The sequence below is a fragment of the Pithys albifrons genome, chromosome 2, assembly GCF_047495875.1.
Source record: "Pithys albifrons albifrons isolate INPA30051 chromosome 2, PitAlb_v1, whole genome shotgun sequence".
Classification (NCBI taxonomy): Eukaryota; Metazoa; Chordata; class Aves; order Passeriformes; family Thamnophilidae; genus Pithys; species Pithys albifrons.
The window spans coordinates 68897524-68925097 of NC_092459.1; the positions used below are offsets into that span (position 1 = coordinate 68897524).

The 27574-nt window shown below is 39.8% G+C and overlaps 1 protein-coding gene across 2 annotated transcripts in view; it reads right to left on the reverse strand.

Moving 5' to 3' along the window:
• Positions 1–323: 323 nt before the first annotated feature.
• The window catches only part of PRKN (parkin RBR E3 ubiquitin protein ligase), a 721348-nt gene continuing 694097 nt past the window's right edge, over positions 324–27574 (reverse strand). For both annotated transcript variants that reach the window (XM_071549419.1, XM_071549418.1), the window contains 3 exons: positions 19157–19243; positions 3932–4049; positions 324–1575 (listed from right to left, as the gene is read on the reverse strand). In XM_071549419.1, coding sequence (XP_071405520.1) covers positions 1466–1575; positions 3932–4049; positions 19157–19243 — 315 coding nt within the window. In that variant the 3' untranslated portion in view covers positions 324–1465. The remainder of the gene's footprint in view (positions 1576–3931; positions 4050–19156; positions 19244–27574) is intronic.

Here is a 27574-nt window from a genome sequence, read left to right on the forward strand (position 1 = left end):
ATATTCCACAGCTCATAGCAATTGGACATTTTTGAAGTGAGCCTGGGATTTTTTTTATACCTCAAGGTTCCTGATCTGCACTGATATGAAGCACACCCATATTTTCAGGACTCTGCAGTCATGCCATACAAAATATTAGTTCAAACTTTAAAAGAACATCATGGCTGTGGAATTTATTTTGTGCTGACATTATGTTTTATGTTTAATCAAAGTGTTAGCATCTCAGCTAGAAGTTTCAATCAGTTGAGGTGATGCATGACCCACCCAACATCTTTGTACTTACTTACTTTGTATTCAAATGAAAAAAAGAAAAAAGTTTAAAATTTTGACCACTTTATTTATTGTGCGTTTTTTTTTCAAAACTAAATTGTGCAAATCCTTACATGGCATGTTGGATATAGAGATTACACATTTCATTTAAGAATAAGACAGCAATGTAAAGATCATAAACAACAAAATTGTCCAGGCTTGGAAATGCTATTAAACTTTACTTACTGTGTTAATGTCGTAAAATGAAGTTGTATCCCTGCCCCACACTCTTAGAGCAATGAATATATTTTCAGAATTATACCCATATTCTAATACAATTTAGGAGAATGATGATAGAGATAAGCCCTGAGAAGTCTTCTCCTGCCTCACTTTGCTATGTCCTAAGTATTCTGTAAGTACAGGAAAAATGAAGCCCTGTAAGTCTAGCTTGCACAAGACTTAATTGGATTCAATCACCACTGTAGCAACAGTCACGGATAGCACTGAAACTGCATTCTCAGCTAATCTTCCCATTGTAACAAAGTCTATAATGAGTAGGTAGGCAGGTTTCGTGTTGTATGTCACAAACACACAGCCATTAATGTGGATGTTTCTATGAGAATTTGGTTTGAAAGCAAAACCAATCCCTACTGAAAGTCTGTTAGGAAGAAACCCTGAGAAAACACTTAAGAGCCAACAGTCGTCCCTTTGCCAAAAAAAAGCTGTTAAGAAATACTGCCTCAAACAAAAAAATTGTGCTGAATGAGCAAAGAAGTGGTCAAAGAAAAAAGCAGATAATTCATTCTCCACCCCCCTTGATGCTCACACACTCACACACACTATGCAGGCTCATCGTTCTTGCAAGAGCTATGGATTCCTGACAATGTCAGGTAAGGTTCTTGATAGTATCACTGTCTGTCCTCCATACTGACAGACTACAAGAGTTCAGAAAGTTGTAATTTACCCCTCTTTGTACCATCATGAACAAGTCTGTCCATTAAAACAATTACTCTTTTTACTTAGTGGATTTAAACTCCTTGGCATAACTTCAGTTTGATTTTGGTATGATTGTATATGCAAGAAAGCAAAATACAACAAACTAGGCCAACTTCTGAACCCTGTGAGCTGAAACCACTGGGAATTTTGTGTAAGCAAGGAGTTCAGAATTTGGCCTCAATGAAAACTGTAGCAGCAGCACAGGCTGGCCTCAGCACCGCTAGTCAAACCAGTGATCTCCCATGCAGGTTCTGTTCCACTCCAAGCCACAGTTCCAGCACCACTCAAATCTGCACTGAGGGCGAGGACATTTCATGTGCATGCAGCCACCTGCAAAATAGCAACAGAATGGCTTTGGTACTTGGCAAACACTTAGAGATGCTAATCAACAATTAAAAGCATTAAAAACAACTTTCTTAGGCATTAATTTACCAAGTAAGTAAAATATTTAATGAACAAAAGGTACAAACCTGAAGAATGTTTCCCTGGGCTTTCTAAAACCTGCTACTCTCTCTCTCATTGGCCTGTAATATGTGGGTCTTACTTTAGGGACTGCAGGAGTAGAAGGAAATTAGAAAAGATTTTGCTAGGGATAGGGAAAAGAATGACAGACTGTGGCCTCTCAAAGCAGTCATGATGGTGTCTCCTCAAGGTTACTCTATGGTAGTCCAGCTGTGAGCCAGAAAATGAAAAAAATTAGACTAATTTTTGGATTTGTATTCAACTGCAAGATCTGCAAATAGAGTAAATCAGGAGATACAGGCATTAGAGGCTGAGTGCTGATTATATCAACATAGTATTAGGAATTTAAGTTGATTTGACCTTTTTAGTATCTGAAGTGGCCTTTTGATCACATCAGTGTGTTGCATTTCTTGCTTGCCCATACCATGAGAGCAGCTTTAATCTGTCTGCTCACAACCTTGATCAAATGTTTATTTTGTAACATATAAAACATTAACATTGTCAAAGGTCATTACAGAAATACATTTCAAATGGAAATTATGTTGCTTACCACACAAAGAGATCTATTGTATAATTCAAACCGAGAGAAAAGCATGCAGTATGAAGAAATGCTGAGATGTCATCTTGGTTTGACTCCAAATGGTGATGGGAGGTACAAGGAGTGTTTGTTCACTACTTTACAAACTGTTACCCTTACACCACCTTTTTCATAAATGTCAGTTCAGAATATTTCTCAGAAGGCAAAAACGGCAGAAGATACAAGAACTGGTTTATTAAAACAGGCCTATCTGCTTCATCTGACACAGAGAGAAAACTAGTTGTGATGGCAAGGTCTATTCGTCAATTTATATCTTTGTGTAAGAAATGCAATGCACCAGAATATTTTTTGTCTTATTTAAATGTAACATACCAATGGCCAGCTCCATGTTACAGTTTATTTAATGTTTAGATCCAGTCCTATCTTATGATTTGTATTAAGTCCTCACTGGGTCAAACTCATCTCAGTTCTGGCGCAGGACCCAAACTCCAATGGACACGCTCTGTCCAATGTGAGGCCTACCTGCTAAGCTACATAAATCATGTTATTCTCTGCTACACGGCAGCTGAGATCAGCAGTCAGATTGGAGAATGCCTCAAGCAATATGACCTAGAGCTTTGTGAGGACAGCAGTCCTTGGAGAGACATGGATGTGTGTTTAAACTCACTCAGACTGGGAACTGAGCTGTAGAAAAGTGTTTCTTTCTTTCACTTCAGCTATTACAGGAAAGTTATTTTCATCCAGAAATATTTTGGAATGCCTGTAGTTTATACAGCATATTACAAAAAAGTTATTAGCATTGTCACTGTCCCATGTAAAAGACAGGGTCCGTGGAAGCATCTGGGGAAGGAAAGCACAATTATTCTCCTGTGTGGAGTCCGTGTACTCCCCAATAAGGACTGTTGGCAGACTTCAGTGTACAGTTGTCAGCCTCTTGACAGCAGCTGTAGGCAGCTCTGAAGTGCTTCTCTCAGTTTACAAATGACAGCCTAGAAGCGGGCACGTGCAGTGCCCATGACCAAAGAAGAAAGCAAGCACTGCACTTTTTAAGCTTCACGCCTTAATCTGCAGAATGACAGAATCACTGAGGTGGGAAGGTCCTTTTAGAGATAATCCAGTCCAAACCCCACTGCTCAAAGCAAGTAGCATACTCAGGGGTCCAGTTGGGTTTTGAATGTGTCCTAGGATGGAAAGTCTTTAGGGGAAACTTGTTGCAGTCTTCAGTCACCCACATGGTAAAAGAACCTTCTCATGTTTAAATGGAATTTCCTGTATTTCAATATGTGTGCATCGATGCCTGTCCTTTCAGTGGGCACCACGGATAAGAATTTGCCTCTGCTTTCTTTTCTCCTCCCATCATGTGTTTATTTATACAGTCCTTTTATCATCTTTTTAGACAACTACCTGGGTATCCAATCATATGAATGCTTCATCCAGTGCCTCATTTTCCCGACCTACAAGACAGCTGGGCATTTTGTATGGCTTGATTAGTGGTTTTAGAACTAAGTGACTTGGAGTTAGTATTTTCAAGATAATTTAGATAGTGACAGAGGGAATTATTCAAGCTCTGTATGCTTTCCCTATCTTGGAATAATGCTATGCATATGTACACATGCCCATTTATACATTTATATTGTAAAATTAATTTTAAAAGACAGTAAAATACAAAATATCTAATAAATTTACCATTTTTTTCTACTGGAATATTGCAATTGGGGCATGGCTTGGTTGTCTTCTTGATTGTTTCTCTAGATGCTTCTTCCCATCGAGCTTGCATGGCTGCATGTTCATCAACTACATACCCCTGCAAAGAGAAAGGAAAAGCATCTGTGGGCACATTGGTGAAAGGCTGTGCTGGAACATGATGTCTACACTGAAGTGAGAACCATTTACCTGCATAAAACAGACAGGCCAGGTAGGCTAGACTTGGTGATATATGCATAATTTCTGCTTCAAAATGCACACTATTTTCTCCAAGGGTGCACAACATATGTATTAGGTTAGATCCTGAACTGCAGGGTAACAGGAGTAGTGGCAGCAGCTGAAGCATGTGCCTTCCTGGAGATTCCTTCTAAATCCAGCAGCAGCACAGGCTGCATCCTCCCTTCTGCTCCCTGCACTGAGTGGCAGGGAAAGTCCCGGCAGGAGGACATGGGGGCATCAGTCGTGCTGCAAATTCACAAAGGCAGGTAAGACAAAAGGCAAGGCAAAGCAGCAGTCAGGTGAATCCAGCTGAGGCATGTCATGTCAGACATTCTATGTTTGATTCTGCTTCAGGGATTAAAGTCTTTGCAAGAAAAAGAAAACCACCAAGGCAATGCAACACTTAGTAATGCAGAATGGTGGGGTGCCTCAAAGGAAATTGTTTTCATAATAAATCTTACTCCTTTGTGTCAGAGGTCTGGGTTTCATTCCAACATGAATGCATATAAATGTAGAAGGTGTCAAGAAGAAACAGAAAAACTTTGGAGAAAAAGTAAAAAAAACCCACCTGAGAGCAATGAAAGCAAGCAGCTCCCCAGACAGAATGACATAAATGGAAAAATCATCATGTAGAGTGTAAAAGGGGCTCCTGTGTTTGCCCTATTTATGACTGGGACAAAATTACATAATCTACACAAGTGGCCTATTTGGCAGTTTCCTACCTAAAAATGATAGTTCAAGGACAAAAGAGATGGCAGTGCCTTGGGTCATTTCTATCACACGAGGTTGGCAACTATGTGAATAGTAGCTGTAAACAATGTATGTAGGTTCTAGCCTTGAAACTTTCTCATTCCTAACATGAATTTTTTCAAGCAAGTCAGAAAATGACCATCTTAACCTAAATTATTTAATTTTTAAAAAAATCCTGTAACTTCTTTGTGTGCACTTTCTAAATATTTTTAGGTGGTTAGGTGGATAGACTTTAAATATTCATTTAAATGGATAATTTTAAAATACATTTATTTTGAGTTAGACTGAAAAAGGAAATTTGCCCAACTTTAAAAATGCAACACAACTATAACTCCTTCTGATTTCTTGTCATCTACTATTGATAAAACCTGTAAGTTGTTGCAGTGCTAGTGAGTAAGAGCTAATTTTTAATTCTTGGCTGAAGTGATCTGAGTAAAACTGGAATAACAAAGAGCAATATCTGCAGAAATTTGTTTCCAGATCACTGGTGGCCATTTAAATAAGTATTTAAAAAGAAAACAAAACACAAAACAAGAAAAAAATCTCTACAAGCTTATTTTAATCGAGAAACTTCAAAATTGTGGGTTTGGTTATTATTTATTTTATTCTACTATCAGCCTCTTCAGCCCATAAATCCCTTTTGTCGCGCCTCACGTAAATTTCTACAATTTGCCAAAATTTTGATGTAGAGGTGACAGAAGTGTACAAAGTCATTCATCTGTATCCTAGAAGTGACTTTTACTTTTGGCTCTCTGCTTCTGGAAAGTGAACTCAGCCCTGCACCCTGCTGGATTATTCAGCAATTCGGCAGAAAGATGACCTCTATACAACAGCACATTAGTAAGTTCTGGGAAACAGAAAAAGCTGCTCAGGCTAATAGCAAAGAACATAATCTAGTATTGATTTTGCAACACCTTGATCTTTAAGGAAGGATGACTTTAGCAAGCAATCTGAGCTAGCTCAGAGAGGCCTGAACACCAGATGGGGAGAGAAGGCAATACTTGACCTGAGCCTCAGTTTGCTCAGTGACAGGAATAAGATATTAATTTCATCTCATTTTAATGGAACTTCATTACTTAAGATCCATATAGATGACTCAAGATGAAAATCACTATAGCAGTGACAAAACACTGCTATTCTTTTCAGAATAGCTAAGTGGGAAGAACAAAAGTATTTTTAATTTTTGTAGTCAGCCCAGAAGAGCTTCACAGTGTCTCTATTTTCTCAAATAGTCCAAATTCAAAGTTTTAATACTTGCAAACATACTTATTTCCCATCTTCATGTCTTTGTTGTGACCTAACAGTCAAAATTTCACATATCAAATTGTTAATTTGATTTACATAAACATTTTTAGTCTCAGTTCTGAAAACAAATACAAACGTGGGAGTACTTAAGAATGACTAAAAGAAGCAACTTCTAACCACACATATGCAGTTCACCAAGAAAGAACAAATTGCTGAAAAAAGCAGATTGAATTAATATATTAACATTTTCAATTGCAAAAATTCTAGCATGAACTAGATGCAGCAACACAATATTTTCAGCCCATTAGAGCTGAATTATCCCTCCTCTCCCCAGTCTTGCTGAGTGCTAGGTTAAAGACTTCCTGCTGTAGGAAGCAAATGTAGAGAAATGGCACAGCGACAAAATCCCTCTGATTCAGTAAAGAAATTATACCATCTTCTACTATGAGCCTCCTGTGTTCATGTGCTTTATGTGTTTCACATACAATGATGGCAACACTCATTTTTTCTTCAAACAATAAAGATGTATGGCAATTCTTCATTACCAATTTCTATTTAAATCATATTCTTACATCCTAAATTAGCAAACTTAACCTCCTTGGCAATGGCCTAGGTAATAGAGCAGGTCTGTCAAGCAGTGGTGTCTCTCACTCTGCTTGCTCTGCCTGGTCTTGGATAGGAAGTTCAGAGATGCTCTGGGTGTGCATCACATGTCAGTTTGCTGAGGACAGGAGACTTTGATCATTTCTGTTTCTGATTCAACACAATATGCTCTAGCGCCCCAGTTACTACAAAATTTTTGTTCCAGCCCTACTGAAAAGCTACTAGATTTCATCTATGACACTTTATGAATATTTTTTTTTTGATTCTCAACTGTGCTGCACATTATGACCAGTAATGAATATGCATAAATAAGAGGATGCTACAGTAAGGACTGTTGCAAGCATTATTCAACATCCCCTCTACAATAGTCCCTTAGTGAGATAGAAGAAAGGGTCTGCCTTGTTACCTCTGGGTCACAAGGAATTAGATTTACTTCTGTTTCTATGTTGAGTCATTTTTGAAAAATGATAAAGACACCGCAGAGACTCCTGAGGACCATACAGCAATATGATGATGTGTAAAAGGAAAACTTTTTATGTATTTAATCAATATCATGCGGTACTGGAAAAAGGGACAGAAAGCACCTTGAAATAGAAATCAAGTGTCCTTAAAGCAGCATCTCATTCAGGTAATAGAGCACACACTGATGTCTTGTAGAACTATATAAAGGACATGAACTATATGTTCACAGACTGCAACTAAGCAGTACCATCGACACTAAAAACATTGATAGCAAAATTTCTTGTTAAAAATACTGGAAGCATTAGACATATAATGCTCAATTCTGACATCCACCAAAGTATATGCTGTCTTATGTTTATGATCATGCTTATTTTGCCTAGTATAGACAACATCTGAAAGCTGAAGACTCCTGATTCAGAGTAAGAAGCTGTTAACCTTATGTTTCGCTTTGCTTTAGTGAATGTGATTTCTGCACTCCTGTTTGTTTGCTCTTGGTGCTTCATTCCCTTCTGATACCAAAAAAAAAAATCTGGTCATGCATAACTTAAAAAAAATGCATTTTAGTGCAGCTTTCTTTAAATTAGAAATACATTTGCTTTTTATCAGAAATGCTTGATTTTAAGCTAATTTTACTTGCAAAAAATAAGCTTTTAATTTAATAGAAATATATAAAATTATGACTTTCTTTGAAATACAGAACTTTAAAAAGGTTTAGATATCTCAAACTAGAAAGTATTACTCATTTTCTAACATGAAGGTGAGAAAAGATTGTATACTTAAAGACATTTGAAAGGAAGACAAAGAATAATTCATTGTACACAAAGCAATGTTCAGCCCACCATAACACAGCCCACTAGAGCTAGAGCTCTAAGCAAAACCAGTTCTACTTCTTGAAGTCTGAGCTACAAAGGAACCCTGATCTTTTGTCTTCTCAGCTTCTGCAGGGTTGTTTTATGAACATGATCACATGAATTGACATCCTGTCATGTTTACTGGTGTCTTCACTTATGGGAGTAAAAATATCAGATGTCTAGGGCGCTAGAGAAGTTAGAGTGATTTTGGAAGAAAATGCATTATTTGAGTCATTTAATAGTCAATATGTCACAAAGAGAGGTGTTCAAAACTGTGGGAGTAGTGCTCTAATTTAGAAAAAGATTTAGGCTAATCCAAACACTAAAACATGGCTATAGATAAGGAATGGAAAGTATATTCACTCAATGAGAATATGTTTCATGCACAAGAAAAATAGAGGTGTCAGTACTACAGCAATCCAGTTAAATCCACATGAAGCAGCTTTGTGTGAACCAATTTGCCTGGTGTGCCTCGGGAATTCTGACATTAAAAAGTTTTGCTTTCTGATGACAGCAACTAGATAAAATCAAATTGACATAGACAGGGTATTATGTCGGATATAAGATGAAAGACTTTCACTAAATAATATCAGAGCAGTCCAGTTTGGTGACACTGCACATCAAGGTTCTCACTGCATGTTGGGGCCATTCATGTAATGAATTAAATTCAGGTAAGTGGTGAATATTTAATTTACATTGATTTAAAGCAGAAAATCTAATCTAATACAGGTCATTCTTATGTAACCATTTTCCATAAGGGGAATAAAGAATATGCATTCTCCAGGAAGTGGCAACAGAGCTGAAAATGAGTGTCAGCTCAACCTCATAAACAATAGCAATCTGTCACATCTTTTTTACTTTATTGCTGCCCAAGATAAGAAAGCTAAAATTCTCTTCCTATAATTCCCATCTATTTTTCCTTAAACAGAAAGTTAAGAACTAGTCTCAGATTTCATTCTGTGCATCTTTATTTATAACATAGAGATTAACTTTACAAGACATTTCCCAGTTATAGTTATTTTTCTTGCTCCTTTAATTAGGCACCTGTGGGCTGAGACATCCTGAGCATGACATTGTGAATATACCAGCTACTAAAACGCTGAGCCTCAGTTTTCTTTCTTTCCTTTTCTCTTTCTTTCTTTCTTTCTTTCTTTCTTTCTTTCTTTCTTTCTTTCTTTCTTTCTTTCTTTCTTTCTTTCTTTCTTTCTTTCTTTCTTTCTTTCTTTCTTTCTTTCTTTCTTTCTTTCTTTCTTTCTTTCTTTCTTTCTTTCTTTCTTTCTTTCTTTCTTTCTTTCTTTCTTTCTTTCTTTCTTTCTTTCTTTCTTTCTTTCTTTCTTTCTTTCTTTCTTTCTTTCTTTCTTTCTTTCTTTCTTTCTTTCTTTCTTTCTTTCTTTCTTTCTTTCTTTCTTTCTTTCTTTCTTTCTTTCTTTCTTTCTTTCTTTCTTTCTTTTTGTTTTCTTCTCCGGGGACACCCCCTTGTCGCGGGGGAGAAGCTTGCGTGCCCTCATGAGGTTGAGAGCTATACTGGAGGTGGTTTGTGCCGCCGGTAGGGTCTCCCATGCCAGACAGGTCTCAGCTGAAGGGTCAGACAAAGTGTGTCCACGGGCAGAATGGGCTCACTAGCCCTCTGGCAACCATCCTAGGAGAAGGACAACTCCAACCCCAAAGCCGGGCAGATGGAGCTCGCTTAGCCCTGTAAGGCCATCCATCTAAGAGAAGGATACTCTAACCAAACCTACGCCCTGAGGTATTCGCTGTCACCGTCCAAGCTCGCTAGGCCGTGGCAGATGAACCTTAGGAGTAAAGGGTGGGGCCAGTTCTGCGCACGCTGTGGCTCACCTAAAAAATCCATTGCGCAGGCTTGAAGGGTTCACCCACATTGCAAAGCCCTGTAGCGACAGGTGAGGGTCGAAAACGGCAGGTGATAGGAAGCAGCTGGAAGCCGCAGACCCAACCCTGCATGCAGGTGGTTCAGGATATGGGTCATTAGAGACTTGACCCCGGAGATGATAGTCTCTTGCGGCAGCATCCTGTATGACCAAGCAGCCTTTTCTAGGGACAGCACTGCTTGTTCCACATGGAGAGGGGCCTAGCAAAGGTGGCCTAAACAAAGCTCATCTCCACACCCGGTTGGATAACCGTGGCCAACCGGCATCTTCCATGCGGTCAAACAAAAACAAAGAGATTTCAAAGGCATACACCTGCCTGCAAAGGTGTGCTCAAACTAACACTCGCATGTTGGAACATCAGAACCATGCTTGATACTGGGGACAGTGGACGTCCTGAGCATCGTTCTGCTCTAATTGCCCATGAACTGTCACAGCTCAACATTGACATTGCTGCTCTCAGTGAAGTTCGTCTTCATGAGGAAGGCAGCCTTAAAGAACATGGTGCTGGCTACACACTCTACTGGTCAGGCAAACCCAAAACCGATAGACACCTTTCAGGAGTTGGCTTCATGATTAAAAACTGCATTGCCTCCAAACTTGAAAATCTGCCGACAGGTCATTCCGATCGCATTATGTCCTTACGCTTCCCTCTACACAACAAGCAACATGTTGTTCTCTTTAGCGTATATGCCCCAACTCTCTAAGCTGACCCAGTGGAAAAAGACAAATTCTACACAGACCTGCGCCGCCTCACCCAAAATGTTCCTGCAGATGATAAGATCATAATCCTTGGTGACTTCAATGCCAGAGTAGGTAAGAACTCTGAAGCCTGGAAAGGAGTCCTGGGCAAGCATGGTGTTGGAAACTGCAATGACAACGGACGCCTCCTGCTAGAGTTTTGTGCAGAACGGCAGCTCACCATCACCAACACTATCTTTCAACAGAAAGACAGCCTGAAGACAACCTGGATGCATCCTCGATCCAAGCACTGGCACCTCATTGACTATATCTTAGTACAACAGAGAAATGTCAGTGATGTCCGTCATACTCGAGTGATGCCGAGTGCAGAATGTCAAACAGACCACCGCCTTGTGCGCTGCAAACTTAACCTCCACTTCAAGCCCAAACCTAAGAGAGGCGGCATTCCAAGGAGGAGGCTCCAAGTCAGCAATCTTCAAACAGCCACAGTGAGAGACAGCTTCCAGGGAAACCTTCAAACTAGACTTAAAGATAATCCCATAGATCCCTCTCCTGAAGCGCTTTGGCAACATATTAAAAGTTGCATCCTACAGTCCTCTGAAGAGTCCCTAGGGTTCTCCTCCAAGAAAAACAAAGACTGGTTTGATGAGAACAATCAAGAGATCCAGGAATTGCTGAAGAAGAAGAGAAGTGCTCACCAAGCACACCTTGCTCAGCCATCTCGCCATATAAAAAAAGCCGCCTTTCATCTTGCATGCAGTAAGCTCCAACAGAAACTTCGAGACATCCAGAACTAATGGTGGCTCGACCTAGCAGAAAAAACACAACTATGCGCAGATTTGGGTGACCAAAGAGGATTCTATGAGGCCCTGAAAGCAGTGTACGGACCCACATACCAGGTTCAAAGCCTCCTATTCAGTGCAGATGGTCAACTGCTTCTAACAGATAAAACCTCCATCCTGAACCGATGGTCTGAGCACTTTCAGACTCTCTTCAGTGCCAACTGTGTAGTCCAAGGCTCAGCAATTCAGCACATTACACAACAACCGGTGAAACATGAATTGGATGCAGCCCCTACTATGGGAGAGATACTCAAGGCCATACAGCAGGTGAAAACTGGCAAGGCAGCTGGGGTTGATGGAATTCCACCTGAAATCTGGAAGCATGGAGGTCAAGCACTCCATGCCAAATTCCACGAGCTTGTTGTGCATTGCTGGGAACAAGGGGAGCTACCACCAGATCTCCGTGACGCAGTCATTATCACCCTGTACAAGAAGAAAGGAGAAAAATCAGACTGCTCAAATTACCGAGGTATTACTTTGCTCTCCATTGCTGGTAAAATCCTTGCAAGAATACTTCTGAACAGATTAGTACCCACTATTGCAGAAGATCTTCTACCTGAAAGCCAGTGTGGTTTCAGAGCCAATAGGAGCACCACAGATATGGTGTTTGTTCTCAGACAACTGCAAGACAAGTGTAGGGAACAGAACAAAGGTCTCTATGTAACCTTCGTTGACCTCACCAAAGCTTTCAACACTGTGAGCAGAAAAGGCCTGTGGCAGATCTTGGAACGTTTAGGATGTCCCCCCAAGTTCCTCAAAATGATCATTCTGCTACATGAGGATCAGCGCGGACAAGTCAGATATGGCGATGCACTCTCTGAGCCCTTTCCAATAACTAATGGTGTGAAACAAGGTTGTGTTCTTGCACCAACTCTATTCACAATCTTCTTCAGCATGATGCTCCAAAGAGCCACAGCAGACCTCGATGAAGAAGATGGCATCTACATCCGATATCGTACCGATGGAAGCCTCTTCAACCTAAGGCGACTGAAGGCCCACACCAAGACCCTGAATCACCTTGTCCATGAGCTGCTTTTTGCTGATGATGCCGCCCTCGTTGCTCACACAGAAGCAGCTCTGCAACGCTTAACATCCTGCTTTGCAGAGGCTGCTGAGCTTTTTGGGCTGGAAGTCAGCCTGAGGAAGACTGAAGTTCTCTACCAACCTGCACCTCAAGAAGTCTTCCATCACCCTCACATCACCATAGGCAATTCAGAGCTTAAGTCAGTCCAGCAGTTCACCTATCTGAGAAGTATCATTTCCTCAGACGGTAAGATTGACAAAGAGATAGACAACAGGCTAGCAAAGGCATACAAAGCCTTCGGAAAACTCCATAAAGGAGTCTGGTCCAATAAACACCTGAAGAAAAGTACAAAGATCAGTGTCTACAGAGCCATTGTACTGTCTACTCTTTTATATGGGTCTGAATCCTGGGTCATCTACCGCCACCACCTGCGGCTTCTCGAACGCTTCCATCAGCGCTGCCTCCGTTCAATCCTAAACATCCAGTGGTCTGATTACGTGACCAATGTGTCTGTTCTTGAACAGGCAGGGGTCAGCAGTATCGAGGCCATGCTGATGAGAACGCAGCTGCACTGGGCAGGGCACGTCTCCAGGATGGAGGATCACCGTCTTCCGAAGATTGTGCTCTATGGTGAACTCGCCACCGGCTGCTGCAAGAGAGGAGCCCCAAAGAAGAGATACAAGGACTCCCTGAAACAACACCTCAGCCTTGGCCATATTGACTGCCACCAGTGGTCCACTCTGGCCTCCAATTGGGATTCATGGAGACACACCGTTCACGACGCTGCTGCTTCCTTTGAGAATGCACGGAGAGTCAGTCTTGAGGAGAAAAGACAACGCAGAAAGAACCGTTCCTTGCCAATGTCACCTAGGGAGACGTTCCACTGTGCCTTTTGTGACCGGACCTGCCTATCCTGTATCGGCCTTTTTAGCCACCAGCACGCTTGCAGCAAGCGTGGGTAGTGCCCTTCTCAAATCTTTGTTCGCGAAGCCTGGACATGATTTATTTTGTTTTAGATGCTTAAGAATTCAAGCTAGGTGTGCCACTTTTTGTACAGCCATGTGTTATTTAACTTTTAAAATTTACCTGATAGGAAAAGAAAAATCAATAGCCTAATAACAGATGTTCCACATTTCATACTGCGACTCAGGACTCATTGAAAGATGTGTAAGACAAACGTCTTCAGTAGCTTTTTCTTTCACTAAAATGCAATGATATAATTAATGGTTTTTGTGGTTAGCATTCACCTTTTATCACTTAGATTATTATTAGCCACTTAGAGACTAGGCTTCCCAGCCCTACATGCTTGCTGGAAGTGTACAGCATAAGAGTTTAGAAGCTATTATTCCACGATGAAAAGAGAAGCCTGGCAAATAATGCCTGTACATTTTATACCACCTACTGTCAACTCTGAGACCTGCATACAAGCAAGCAATGGGAGGAAGATTCACCTGCAGTTCAAGTAAGCCATTCCAGGAGCCATGTTACAACAGACTTCAGCGGGGTGCCAGGTGATGTGACAGGCTTTCCTGGACGCGTGCATGGACACAGAGGTGACATGTTTCAACTGTGCAACAAACAACTGTTCTGGGAAGTGATCAGATGAGTGTGCTTCAGAGCCGATGGTTTGCTTGAGACATCATGGCTGCATTAGGTTTGAGCCCAGACAGTATGGTTAGGGGTACAGACAGAGCATGTGCTGATGAACAGGGGTCAGGTTTGCCCTGACTCAGCTGAGGCACTGACTGCACTGCTTTTGTTTAGGTCTGGTGGGTTCCTGGGCTGACAGGGGTGCTGGATAAGCTGGATTTCTGTAGACTGCATGGGTTGCAGAGCCAGACTTGCTAGAACTATCTGGAATTAAGGCTTGGACTAAGACTAGATATGGTCTGACAGGATTTTTAAGGAGTTTGCATTGGAGCCTGAAGCAGAAGAGACCACTGGGCAAGTCTTAAGAATTCAGACACAATGGATGTTTTGTCTAGGCTTAGGTTTACAGCTATTGTTGGTCTAGTATCAATAGTAGACTTTGTTAAAATGAGATTAACTATAATTATGTCTGAGTTTTCTATAAAGACTTCTAGACTGGAATGATGAATTAGAAATTAGATGCTTTTTTGGGTTCAACCTTTCAAATACAGGTTATAGAAGGGATTGGTTTACTGCTGTCACTACAGAAATCTATCATGATGTTTAACTTACTCTCTTTACTAAATTCACAGTAATTTCTGGAAAAGCAAGCTTGAAAAAAAGCTATTACTTTTTTATAATTACATACTCATTGTCTTGGTAGGACAATGTATTCAGCAGATTCTTGGAGAAAGTTTGTCCATAGAACCACCTTTAAAACATACCTTTATGTAAACCATGTCATCCAGTTTGTCTCGCTTTTCCCCCCCAAACATTTGCGACTAGTTGCCCCATATTCTATTAACTTATTTACATATGCACCACTTTTACATCAGTCTCATTGCTATTACCATTACAGTTTACCTTGCAGTCTCATCAACATGCCTAGCACCAAAACCATCCTCAAAGCTACTCTGAAAATGTTCAAATCTGATATGTGGTCGCATTTTATTGTCCAGTTGCTAGTGAGCAAGAAGGTGCATTGCATATCCTTGTAAAAAGAAAACCACCTGGAAGGGTTTTGTGCTGGGAAAGCTAATTTTTAAGGTGGGGTCCTACATGGGAAGCTGGTTTATGGCTAGATTCCCTACCAGCATAAGCTGTCTATGTGCGAGGTTAAAATGGGCAAGGAAGCCTGGTTTTGTGGTGTACATAGCAGGGACTATGTGGCAATTTCTAAACCTAAATCTGGCTGGAGTCTCCTTTACTGTGTGCCTTATAATTAATCAAATATGATTCTGTCTGTCATCCCAAAGTTCAAACAGCTCCAAGAGGCTGAAATGCTTTTAAAACAAAGCTTCTCAACTGAAGTTGCCACAGCTAAATTTTCTTTTCCCTGAAATAACATAACTTACACACTAAGATGGGAAATAATCAGCCCTGCACCAGTAAGTAAGTGCTTAAGATAGGCTTCCAATGGCCTTTTGGGGCTAAAATGGACATTTCATAAGAAAGAACATTTTATCCTTCCCAACAGGCTCTGCTATATCTGTGCACAGATCAGAAAGGTCACGATACACCAGTAGTTAAAGCTGGGCTGGTCTCTGCACGAGGCTGCTGAATTTGCCTTTTCTACCACAATCAGCAAGCAATGACCTTTAGCTGCCCATATTATAAGGTTCCAACTCCTTTATTTTGAATAGCCTTTTGAAGCACCACACATGGCACCTGCTTTGTCCCTCCTATGCCCTGCAGCCACACTTGCCCTCTTCCTTCCTCCTGCCACCCGACTCAATTCCCCTTCCCTACTGCTCTCCTCTACTTCACAGTCCCACCAGATCCATTCCCCTCTCTTGATCTCAGGCTTTCTCTTCTCTCTTTCTCGCATCTGCCCAAGCACAGGCCCATTTCACCACCACCATTGATGTTTTCTAGCCCCTCATACCTGTGCCATGTCATCTCACATTTCTCTTCCTTTTCCTCTTTCTAGAGCTTCCACTCTATCTCTGACAGGTCACAGTCACTCTATCAGCTCTTGGATATCATGGAAAATAAAATGCCTCTATATCAGACTCTATCTCTCCTTCTGAGGGATCACCTTCTCTGAGGCTTCCCAAATTGGTGTCAGGCTCTAAGGACACCACCGGACCTTGCTGTACCATTCTCCTGGTAATGACCACACCCTGCTCATGGCTCAGGAACCCATGTCAGCCTCTGCCCCAGTGACACTGCAGTAGGGCCTGCCTCCAGCTGGCCACATCCCTGCCCAGCCAGTCATGGGCCACCTGTGGACCCACCTTCCACTATTTTGACTCATCTCTGTCCTCATGCCCTGCCCTGACAGACCCACAGAGAGTATTTCCCTGAGACTGATCACGTATCCTGCACCTGTTCTGGAGAGGAAAAGTTTAGTTGCAGTGTGTCTTGTTGATCTTTAAATCCCACTGGCAGGGGAAGTGGCAATAAATAAAATTTATAGAATAAATTATTTGGAAAGGATCCAGACAGAAGTCAAACTGCCTAAGCTGGAGACAACCCTGGAAGTGTGTTATTCCTACGTTGAAACAAATGATGGTCAAAGATAAAGCAATCCTTCTCACTGCTTCACCAAGCAGTACAATAACACCTAGCAGGGGAGGGCCAAATGGAACAGACAAGCTGAAAGCACAGGTGGATAAACCTTTACATTAATCTCAGCGAGGGAGACGGAAACTGTCCGACATGCACTGCTCTCCATATATGCCCCACAAATGATCTGTGTGCATTGTACGGGAGTGCTGTGTGCAGGGGAGCTCTGTAATGATGTTGTTCGGAGGAAACCAGCACCTCACCAGCACCTGGGCTTGCCCTGTTCCAGTTCTCGGTTTGCCCGCCTGGCCACGGGAAGGGAGGGAAAACCTTCCGTCAGTGGCACAGCACCACCTCGTGGAGAAGTTTAATTGGTGCGGCTCTCTTGGGAGAAAAGGGGGACCTTAGATAATTAACTTCAGCTTAAATTGGAGTCTAAACGAATTTTGCGTAGTCTGCGGTTTTGTCTATATAGGAGAACCGATTCGTATAGATGCAAGAGTTATTTTGGTACTATCATATAGCTATTCTGAAACAGCTCTTTGAAAGTACAGGAAATTTTTCAGGAACAGCAAAATTTTTCACATTACACTGGAGCTGCTAAAGTAGTAAAAATTCTCAAGTTAATAGGTCTAATTGGATGCAACTCACATCCTGAGAGACTGGATCACATAGATTAAGTGCTCCCATTGTTATAAGGAAAAGATAAGGCAATATTCAAATATTTAAAATGAACAACTTCCTCTTAAGGTATTCTGATTTCTTCTGGCACAACCTTATCTCTGCCAAAGCACACAGAAATTATAAGAACTGTAACTTTCACAGAGTCAACACTGTTGAACTTATTTGTTATGTGCCATGAAAACTTTCAGTACTTTAGGCAAAACTCTAGGCATAGATAATGAATATAGGGCTCACTGTTCATGTTGAGATATATTCAAGTTCCAGCTCAATTTAATTAAGGTAAGACACTGAGCCTTGGTCTCCTACTTTACTATGCTGTTGGATGCTTTAGGTATCTCTCAATATCTCTGTTCAAGTTGCTTTGTTTTTATATAAATGTCAATGGGAAATAGAAGACTGCTCTAAGGCTACTGCAAATAAAATTAAACTGGTCTTCACAGAGGTTTGCAAAACTGCAAATCTTGTACATATATGGCTTCAAAAAAAGAGGTTTCACAAATTCATAAAAAAAAGTTGCCGATAGCTGCTAAACATAAAATACCCCATCTACAGCACAAGTCCCTAGAGGCTGGGAAAGTAGATGGATTTTTGGGTCTCATACAATACACATGTTCCAGGGCAACAGAGGTAGATACCCTTTCTGACTACTAGGGTACAGGCTGTTTAATTCTGCCTCAACCAGTGCTAATTCATTTATAATTTAGAACAGCTACCCTAAAAAAGGTTAAAGAGAAGGATCTCTACTCAGTTCAAGGCCTAGTCCAATGTCTGCAAAGTACAGCATATGAGCCTTTTCCAGGTAGCACATGGCAAAGATTCACCACAGAACTTCAGCTACCCCCTAGTCGCTATGTTCAAACAGTCCCCAAAAAGCAGCCTCAGACACAGCCTGCCTGCAGGCACTGACAGGACTTTAGTATGCCTCGTTGAGAGCTGGCTGGGTGCAAGTCCTCATCAGCACTTGCCCACAATCCTGTATCTGCCACTTTGGACTGTGTGGAGACTCATGGTTCAAGTTTCTTCTTAGCATCAAACATGTCAGACATCTGAATACCAGTTTTCTGCTTCCTAAGAGTGCACCCTGGGCATCAAGTTGTGAGATATTTAGGGGGTATCTTTCTGGTTTTTTTCTAGTTTTCCTATTCTTTCCACTTCCCACTTTCTGTCTCTCTCTTTTTTTTTTTTTTTTTTAATTTGAAAGACTGTTGTTTATGTGATCTATTTATTTCAAGGAAAGTTGAATCTCAAATGAAGAGAAATGGCAGGAGAGAAAAACTATTTCCTGTCCAGGTCTATAGCTACAATAGTTACAAAATTATAGAGCAGCATAGAATAATTATCATCTAGCAGCTTCCAGACTAGACAATCTATTTCTTTACTTCTGTAAGCTAAAACATAAATTATCATCAGCATTTTCTCCATAGGCTGCATAAAAGTCCTGTTACTCAGTCCAAACCCACAGGATTTCCTGACTGGTGCACTGAAAATAAGCTGAAAGGCAGAAAGACTACAGAAAGCCTTTCAAAAGTGTTCACATTGAATAGACACAACCCTAAATGCCCATTGGGAAGGCATTTCCTTTATCAACGGATGGCAGAGCCCTGTGTGTTTCTGACAGAACTTGGCTACTCTATCAATCAAAGCGACTGAAATCCACTGCAAAGCCAATTCGGCAACTCTGACGGCTGGAGTAATTCAGCATGAACATAATTGCTTTTACTTAGGATTTTAATTAGGATCCATTTGACAAATGTCACTCTAGCTGGGTCAGAGATAATGACCAGAAGTTATGAGAGTCCTACCTTCTGGGCCATGGCTCCCTGCGGGCTGAGGATAGAGTTGCATTCTCCTTCATGGTATTCTTCTTTACATTCACGGCAGAAAACAAACTGGAAAACAAACCAAAGCACACCAGTCATGAGAAGACACCAGGAATATAGGCAGCAGGTTACAATCGTAAGGAGTCATATAGCAGATGATCCCTTGGCCTTCTCATGCCATTAAATTCCCATAATCCTTCTAATTGTGCATCTTATTACACACTCTTATCATTACCACAACAATTTTGCTGTTATTATTATTATATTTCATTGGTGAAGTAACATAAGTGCCATTATTAAAAATGAGATTTTGCTATATGATTCATTTAGGAACATAAAGTCACACTAGGTACTTATGGCTATGTTTCTGCTTACAGTGAAATTTGTTTATACAAGAAGGGTGATGGCTGAAACAAGCAGTTCTGCTTTACAGGGTTTGCTAATGGAAATAATCTATTCATTGTTCTGAATAAAAGGCATTCTCTATGGAAAACTACTGCTGACTTTACTAGGGGATGACCATCTTATAAAGGCCATATGAAATACCATTTTCTAGGAAATTATATCCTTGCCATAGACTTTTATAGAATGGTTAAAAAATCCATAGAAAGAACACAATGATAGGTTACTTAACATGGGGTTTAGGATTCAACCTCTAGAACCTTATTGAATTTCTGGCAATTGTTCTGGTTTCATCTTCCTTAAATAACATTGTTCTTTACATAAAGCTTCATTGAAAAGTAATGTCTTTTGCAGATGAGTGAAACAATTGTCCCTACTTCAGTCTGAGCTGCCTCTGCCACCTAAAGTGGTTCATATCTATCAGGTTTAATGCTTTTTTTAAAACTCTACAATGAAGATATCTGTCGTGACATGTGTCAAAATCTTTGACCCATCAATGCTACATTAAATTCTATGTCCTTGGAGGCAAGGGGAAAAGTCAATAATGTAAAATGGGTCTCTCATATGCTGTTTTAAAGCTGTGGTGTCTTGATGCAACTCCAAACTCTGAAAGATCTCTCAGTGGTAAGTCATTTTGACTGGCATTATAAGCAAGACTGATAAAATAGCCTTGATTTTTACATACAGAGCTGCATTCACATGTACTGAATAAAGCATATCAGGAGGACATGACACTAGAACATTTGTCTGCCACAAATTCCAGCTTTTGCAATTTCATTTCGAATTCTTTCAAGCTGTATTTTCACTTTCCTAAGAAGCACTGAAAATTATATTTCATTGTTATGTTAAGAAACCGGACTTTATAAAAAGAAGTATTGTACAAGTCCAAAAGGATTGCTCCTGTTATTCAGAAAGCCAGGGAAATTTAGAATGGAGGAGCAGAGTGAAGGTTCTAACTTCCAGAGATATCAAACCTAATCACCTGTTTGCTTTCTTGTCCCTTCTGCCCACTATTCTGTGAATGATCTAAAATGTTTTGGTTTACTTCAGCTAACACTGATTTGTTAATTCACTTGTGGTTGTTAGCAAACAGCTTCATGATGGAGGTGCTTTTCTGCAACATACCTTGTATGAGAGGCTGCATTACTGTATTAGAACATCATTTAATACAACAATGATTTGCTGTGCATTAGTGGTCAAAAGTTTCAGGCATGTCAAGCGCTGCTCAAATACATATAGAGAGGTACTCTCTGCCTGTATATCTAAGGTCTTACAGACTCATTATCCCTTAACATTTAAGATTATGCCTGGGTTTAACTGTATTTCCCTCTGTGTATCCTATTCCTATTCTCTTTTCCTTTGTGACTTTTTTTCCTTATTAGCACATCTGACTGGCAACATTTGTCTCATAGGCTTTGGTATACACTTGTTTTATCACTGCCTTATCACACAATACCTCAGCTTGCTTCCCTCACTCAAATTTCTCTCACTTTTCCAATGCAAGTGCAATTTTAAACCCTTCATAAACATTGAAAAGGGGGAAATAATGAAGAAAGAATAAAAAAACAAACCAGGGCATATATTTTGCAAAGACATTCCAGCTGCTTCACAATGGAGTTTATGTGGCATTGCTTTTTATTATAATAATAAAATTCATAACCTCATGTAGTAAGTACTATTTAAGATGTGAAATGTGCTTTCTCATTACAGAGTCCACATTTTATACTTACCTTTGAAATAAATTATCCTCAGGGCCAATGTTGCCAATGTTTTCCCCACAGGCTTACTGGAAACATTCATGAGTGCCTTTCACTAACAATTGTATATCCTGCAAGTAAGTCTGTGAGTGAGCCTGCCACATCCTTATAATGAAACTAAGCCCATTTTTTTTTTCTGAGACAGGATACTCTTTTCACATCTTATTAGATAATGGATGAGATGTAGAATCAGTTCTGTGGCAAAAGAACACCCTGGAGGCTGATCAGTTTGTCAGACTAAATAGGCATCTCCCAACAGAAACACATTAAGCACTCCCTTTTTATGGAGAAGCATGCATCATAAAGAAAAGGCATGCCACTTACAACAAAGAGCAGTTTGTGATAGTTTTATTTGTTTTTTACATTCAGACATAAAAAAATAATAAATTTTCCATAACAAAATATAGCAACTGCAAAAATGCTGTCAGTTAGCTTCTATTTTGTGGCTTCATTAATATTAATACAGTTATTTTGCCCTTGGAAAGGAAAGGATTTGAGTTGTTCAGTCAGGATTTACTATTTTGCATAAATTTAATTAATAAGTGTTTAAAATTACTATAAGTAGTATAATTACTAATAATAGTCACACTTTCTTTTCCTTCTTGTGCCAAAAAAGGACTGGCAGATTGCTGTGATAATATAAACAGCATATAAACTTTCTATGTCTTTGTGTATTTAGCACTTACTGTTGTTACCCTTGAAAGATTCTTCAGTTGGAAAACAACCAACAAAAAGAATAAATCCCAAAGGTTCAAACCTACCCTCTAGGTTTATGCATTAAAGAGGATTATCAGGGAAATCCCCAAAGCACTTAAGGGATTTAGGCACTGGAAATTAATATAACCTGTGTGTGGGCTATTACAGGCTTTTGAATATCTGTAAAAATGTATGAGATAGGCCCAAGCAGAAATCCTAAATCCAAGTGACCTCACAATAGGAGGCATTAAAAACCTCAACAGGATTCAGATCCTGTTTTTAAAATCCTTCTATCCTTATGATTATTCAAACAAAAGGTAAAATCAGACCAAACTCTGGTCAGTTCTACAGCATTCAGGCTCCACATATGACATCTGCAGTGCTGCTGAATAAAAGCTAGGGTTCTAAAACCAAGCTGCAGAATCAGTTATTCCTGATTGCCCCATTTATAGTGTTTTAAGTTTGGAAGTGGGAACAGAATGTAGCTTTTTTTCTTTCTTTTTTTTTCTTTTTTTCTTTTTTCTCTTTTTTTGATGAAAAGAAAATGAGTTTGTCACTCACATGATATGCTGGTTGGCTTTTTGGAAATGAGATTTTGCATTTCCTGTTTCACAGCATTTCAAAGATCTGCTTTCCCTTGGATTAAGAACTATGGCTCTCATTCTCTCCCTTGCCTACTGCAAATGCCTTTTCTTTGGTCTCTGATAATATCTCCCTATAGTGCTTATAAAATATTACTGCTAAAATTATCTTTCTTCCAACTTCAATAAAATACTCCCATTCCCTACACAAAGCTTCAAGTTTGAGCTCCCTACTGTTATTTTAAAGCTACTTTTCACCTCAGGTATTCCTTTTCTTTTCCAACCTTACCTCCTCCCATGTGTGTACACAGCAGAATGCAGGCAAGGTCATAGGAAGACAGTCATAGAAATGGTTTAATCTGCAGCACTGTAGATGCAGTGCTAGGGATGTCTGTGTGAGCTAACAACTCAAACACATACCCAGAATTCTTACCAGCCTTCTGCAATCCCTGTTGGCATGTGAACTGTCATGTCTTCACTACCATAGTTATCACTGTGAGTTGTACTGAAGACAGACTATGATTTGGCCAAAGTGTGTCTCCTAAAACAAACATTCACATCCAGATTAAAGACATTTGGAGACTCTGGTACAGTACATTAAGGGCCCTTCTATATCCCTTTTAGAAATTTTATCTAATGTCTACTTTGATCCTTTATAGTTTAGGCTTCCATCCACTGCTTTCTGCTTTGCATTTCTCTGCTAAAATGAAGACTCTTTCAGTATCCCATGCTTTCTTCCTGTGAAGGTACTTATGTACTGTAATCCCAATACCTCTGAATCTCGTTTAACTTAAACACAGAAACTTCTAAATTTCTCAGTGGTTAAGCCTCCTCCTCCAGGTCCAAATCATATTCATGCCACTTTTCTGGGGATTGTATTGGTTTTTGGCATTAATTATATTTGAGTAATATTTGTATCATTGCTGTGCTGCATCAGCAAATTTTTTTTATTTTCTTCAGAATCCCTGTTGAGTACTGAATTTGATAGGTTTGCTGACAGTTCCTGTCAAATGCTGCTAGCAATACCCAGCTATGCATAGATTCTTCACAGAAAACACTACTTTCTGTGATCTGGAGGTTTCTTAATACTCATGACCAAACCACAGTGAGGCGTCCATACTACATCCTTTGACAGTGAGGAGACAATGCTGCTGCTCAGACCATAACCACATCAGTTGGAGCCCAGCACTCTAAAGCCTCTAATTGATACATTATGGTGATTTCCTTAGCAAAATACTCTTGTTTGTAGTCTTAAAAATGAAGTTGATTTTGTGCAATTAATTTTTCTTACCAAACTTGTAATCTCATAGTAGAATAAAATCATTTTCTTCTCTTATGACCTGTTGACACTGAGAATATATAGGTCTGCATTCCTCCAAAAATTGCTTTATCTTCTCTGTTGTTCTACCTCTTTCTCTTTTGATCATCCCTCATTCAGAGGTGACTGTCTGGACTCATCACTAATGAAAGGAATTGTGAAAATTAAAGCTACTGAATGCAGGTAAATCAACATCTCCATCAGTACTGGAGAAAAACTAGTATGCAAGAAATGCAAAAGTTCCTCAAAATCATAACTGTATGAACAAATAAACCCAACACATCTCGTCACCTTTAATTTAAAATGCAGAACATGCAAATTTTTATCTTCCTTCTCACAAAAACGAGTGAAGAAATCAACCTTCAATTCATCTACTCATTCTCTTCTAAAATCAAGTTCAATTCAAAACCAAGCCAAAAGAGTACTACATTATCATTCATGCTAAGATTGAAATAAACCACAGTGTTAATTCTATTATTTATTGAGCTGCCAGAAAAATGTACATTAAGTGCTTTTATAATGTGTGAGAAGGCTGTAGAATATTCTAAAGAGAATCCCAGGGAAACCATGTATAATGTAAGACACATTTATAACTAAATAGACCTAATTTTATGTCTTCAAAACCAGTTCGGTTATATATTACATATCAAAGCAAAATAAGTAGCATTCTAAGATACTTGCACAGCTTTGATCACCACAGCATCAGAAAACCTCTTTTATTGTACTCCAGTGAAGCAGAAGAGTACTGCTATTACTGTTTTAGTGACTGAAAACTATTTTGTAGAAAACCTTGGCCATAGATCTCTAAAATTTGATGATCTTAATTCAATTGATGTGACTATCCAAATGCCACTGAGGATCTACACCAAAAATACTTGTGCAAGAGGACATAGCAGCACATAAAGGAGACTTCCTGGTTTTAGACTTTGGACTCCCCACTAGTCATCTCAGATTATTCCTCTAAAGTAAAGTCAAAACTTAGCCTAATAGAGATAATCAGTAAAGTATTTCCATGTTTTTTTTTTTCCTTTTTGTAAATGAAAATATAATGGAGGAATGTAAATAAGTAGTCACCAATCACACATAATCTCCCACGAGTCGTAACCATCAAACGTTTATATATAGTATTAAGCAAATCAGACTAGCAAGAATTTTCAACCAGGTTTTTTTTTAACTGAAGAATGTTTTATAAAGTAGAAACAGAAACAAAACATTGGATACGTAAAAAAAATTAATTATCTTCATTGGGCAATATGATCATACAGTAAAAAAAGAACCCTGGAAAATGTGAAATATAAGACACCAAGTTTCAACACTAAATGAGCTTTTGTAGTCAAATTTTGGCTGCTGATTGGAGGAAAGATCTATGTCGAAAATATGAGCATGCCTTACAGGAAATCAAAGTAATCAGGAAGTGATATATAGAATAAGCCAAAGTCATCTCTATAATGTTTTCATTTAGAAAAATATGGCTTCAAAATGTACTTTCCAAAGTACAAATTATAACATTATAGTGAATGATAAAGACCTACAGAATTTTTAAATTTTCTTTTAGAAAAGCCCCCAGACCCCAGATTTCAAAGGAAAAGATTTTACTATGTAGTATGTCTTTTGATTAAGAGAGCAGTTGGATTCTTGGCTACTGTTCAGAACTCCATAAACACAGACTAAGCATTTTTTACTTTGAAGCTACGAACTTTGTTACTTATTTCCATCCAAAATCAATTAAAACTACCCCACACCCTCCCCGAAGAGCACAGTCCTTGTCGTGCTCCTCCTGCGAACCACACATCTTGGGTATTGGGTTGACTTTGCCTTTGGCACTTTGTCATACCTAGTAGCAAGTGTAAGACCAACACCCACACACCCTGCCTTTTGGTATTTCTTGTCCTTACTGCAAGAAACTTTAAAAGCAGAATATTTACCATCTGCAGTAGCTATGTTTACTTAGGATTTGTGGCTTTGCCAATTGTCAGTTACAGGAAAATCTGCAAATACTACAGTGAAGATAAATGCCATGGTACAAAAAGCATCCATTTTGAATTATACCAGTTTTATCAGATATAAGGCAATTGCAAAGCATGGTAGTAGTTGCAGAGCAATTTTAGTCTTTTTTCTTATAATAAAGTACACACATTTACTATGCATATTTCAGCTAAAATCAAACTTTTCTGAGAAGCATGACAATCTGTCAAAATATGGTGTCAAAAATACAGCTGCATTTTCTGTGCAGCTTTTGCAATCTAAGGACAATTTGCCATCAATTCTGTAAGAGGCAATTTTCTATAAACATTAAAAGCTAAGTGTAGGACTGCATCAAGATTTCAATGTTTTCCTTTTGAATCTGAAAGTTTCCTTCCTAACTCCTGCAAAACAACTCATGGGCTCATCCCCTAATATCTAGATGATGACTTTTACATCCAAAGCCACTTCTTTGAAGTGCTGGTGATTTTGAGTCTGCAGTCAGTCTGTCCCAGAGTTTGCCTTACATCCGGCAGCACTAACCTGAAAGATGGATTGCTAAAACAGCATAAACTCAGACAACCTGGCCCAGACCTCCCAAACCTAATTTGGTGATTTATGTGGGTTGGCAATCTTATTTCTGCTTTCCAGCCCCTTCTGAATTGCCTGCAGTCCAAGTGCTGCAAGGGATTGAACAGAAGGAAAAAGCGGAGTGGGACCCAGATACTTCTCTCAGATGAGGTGACTTCAGGCCCCTGTGGGAGAAGAGATAATGCTCCTTCCAGATTCCTCTACCATATCTACACACAAGGGTATTACACAATTATGTTCTTAGCATGTTGGCTGGGATGTGAGATTTATTAGCCCATTCCAGAACATAAGAAGGAAAAGCCTACAAAGCAGAGTTAGCAACAAGATTATGTAGCCTACTGAAAGTATGAAAACCTGTTACTAGTTGTGCTATTAAGTGTATATAAGAGAGTCATGTCTTGTTATTACTGAAGAATCCTACCTGATAGCTGACTACCCAAGCAAGTATGAGTTCAAACACTGCAAAATTTTCAAAGCAGACTATGGCTTTGGTTGTCCACTATGGCATAGGTGGCCCTGGAAGAGTTGCACAGCTTTAACTGGAAGCAGAAAAATATTGTGCCCTGAAGCATCAGGAAGGGATTCCTAGATTGATGTCAACAAGCTACCTCTGGAAAAGGAAGCCAAACAAGCTTAAATAAAGTAGGCAGCTGCCTACAGCGGCAGGCTCCTAAACCCTGAAAGACATTCATGTCCTGCTCACTTACCTCACCTGTGCCAGAGCTGCAGACAGCAAGCAGAGAGAGCAAGGCTTCTAGCTTGTCATGCTACAGGGACTATGACAAGACCTTAGATGTTAAACATTGCTGCTTTGAGGAGCTCTCCCTAACCCCAGAAACAGCAGCTGCCACAGACTCTGACCCCTCCTTCAGGACCAGCTGTCACAGCTGCTCATCTACCTCTGCTCTTAATTCCTTTGTACCTGCTTCTCCTCTCTGCCTCCTCATTTCTACACAGCAGTAGCCCAGACCCTTTCCCTTCTTCAAGTAGCAAACCTGTGTTTTACTTGCAGCTTACACTGCTGTGAAGCTTTCAGGTGGCCCTGCTGGAAGCCTTACAGCTGTATCAGAAATCCGTAGCTCACGCAGCTGGT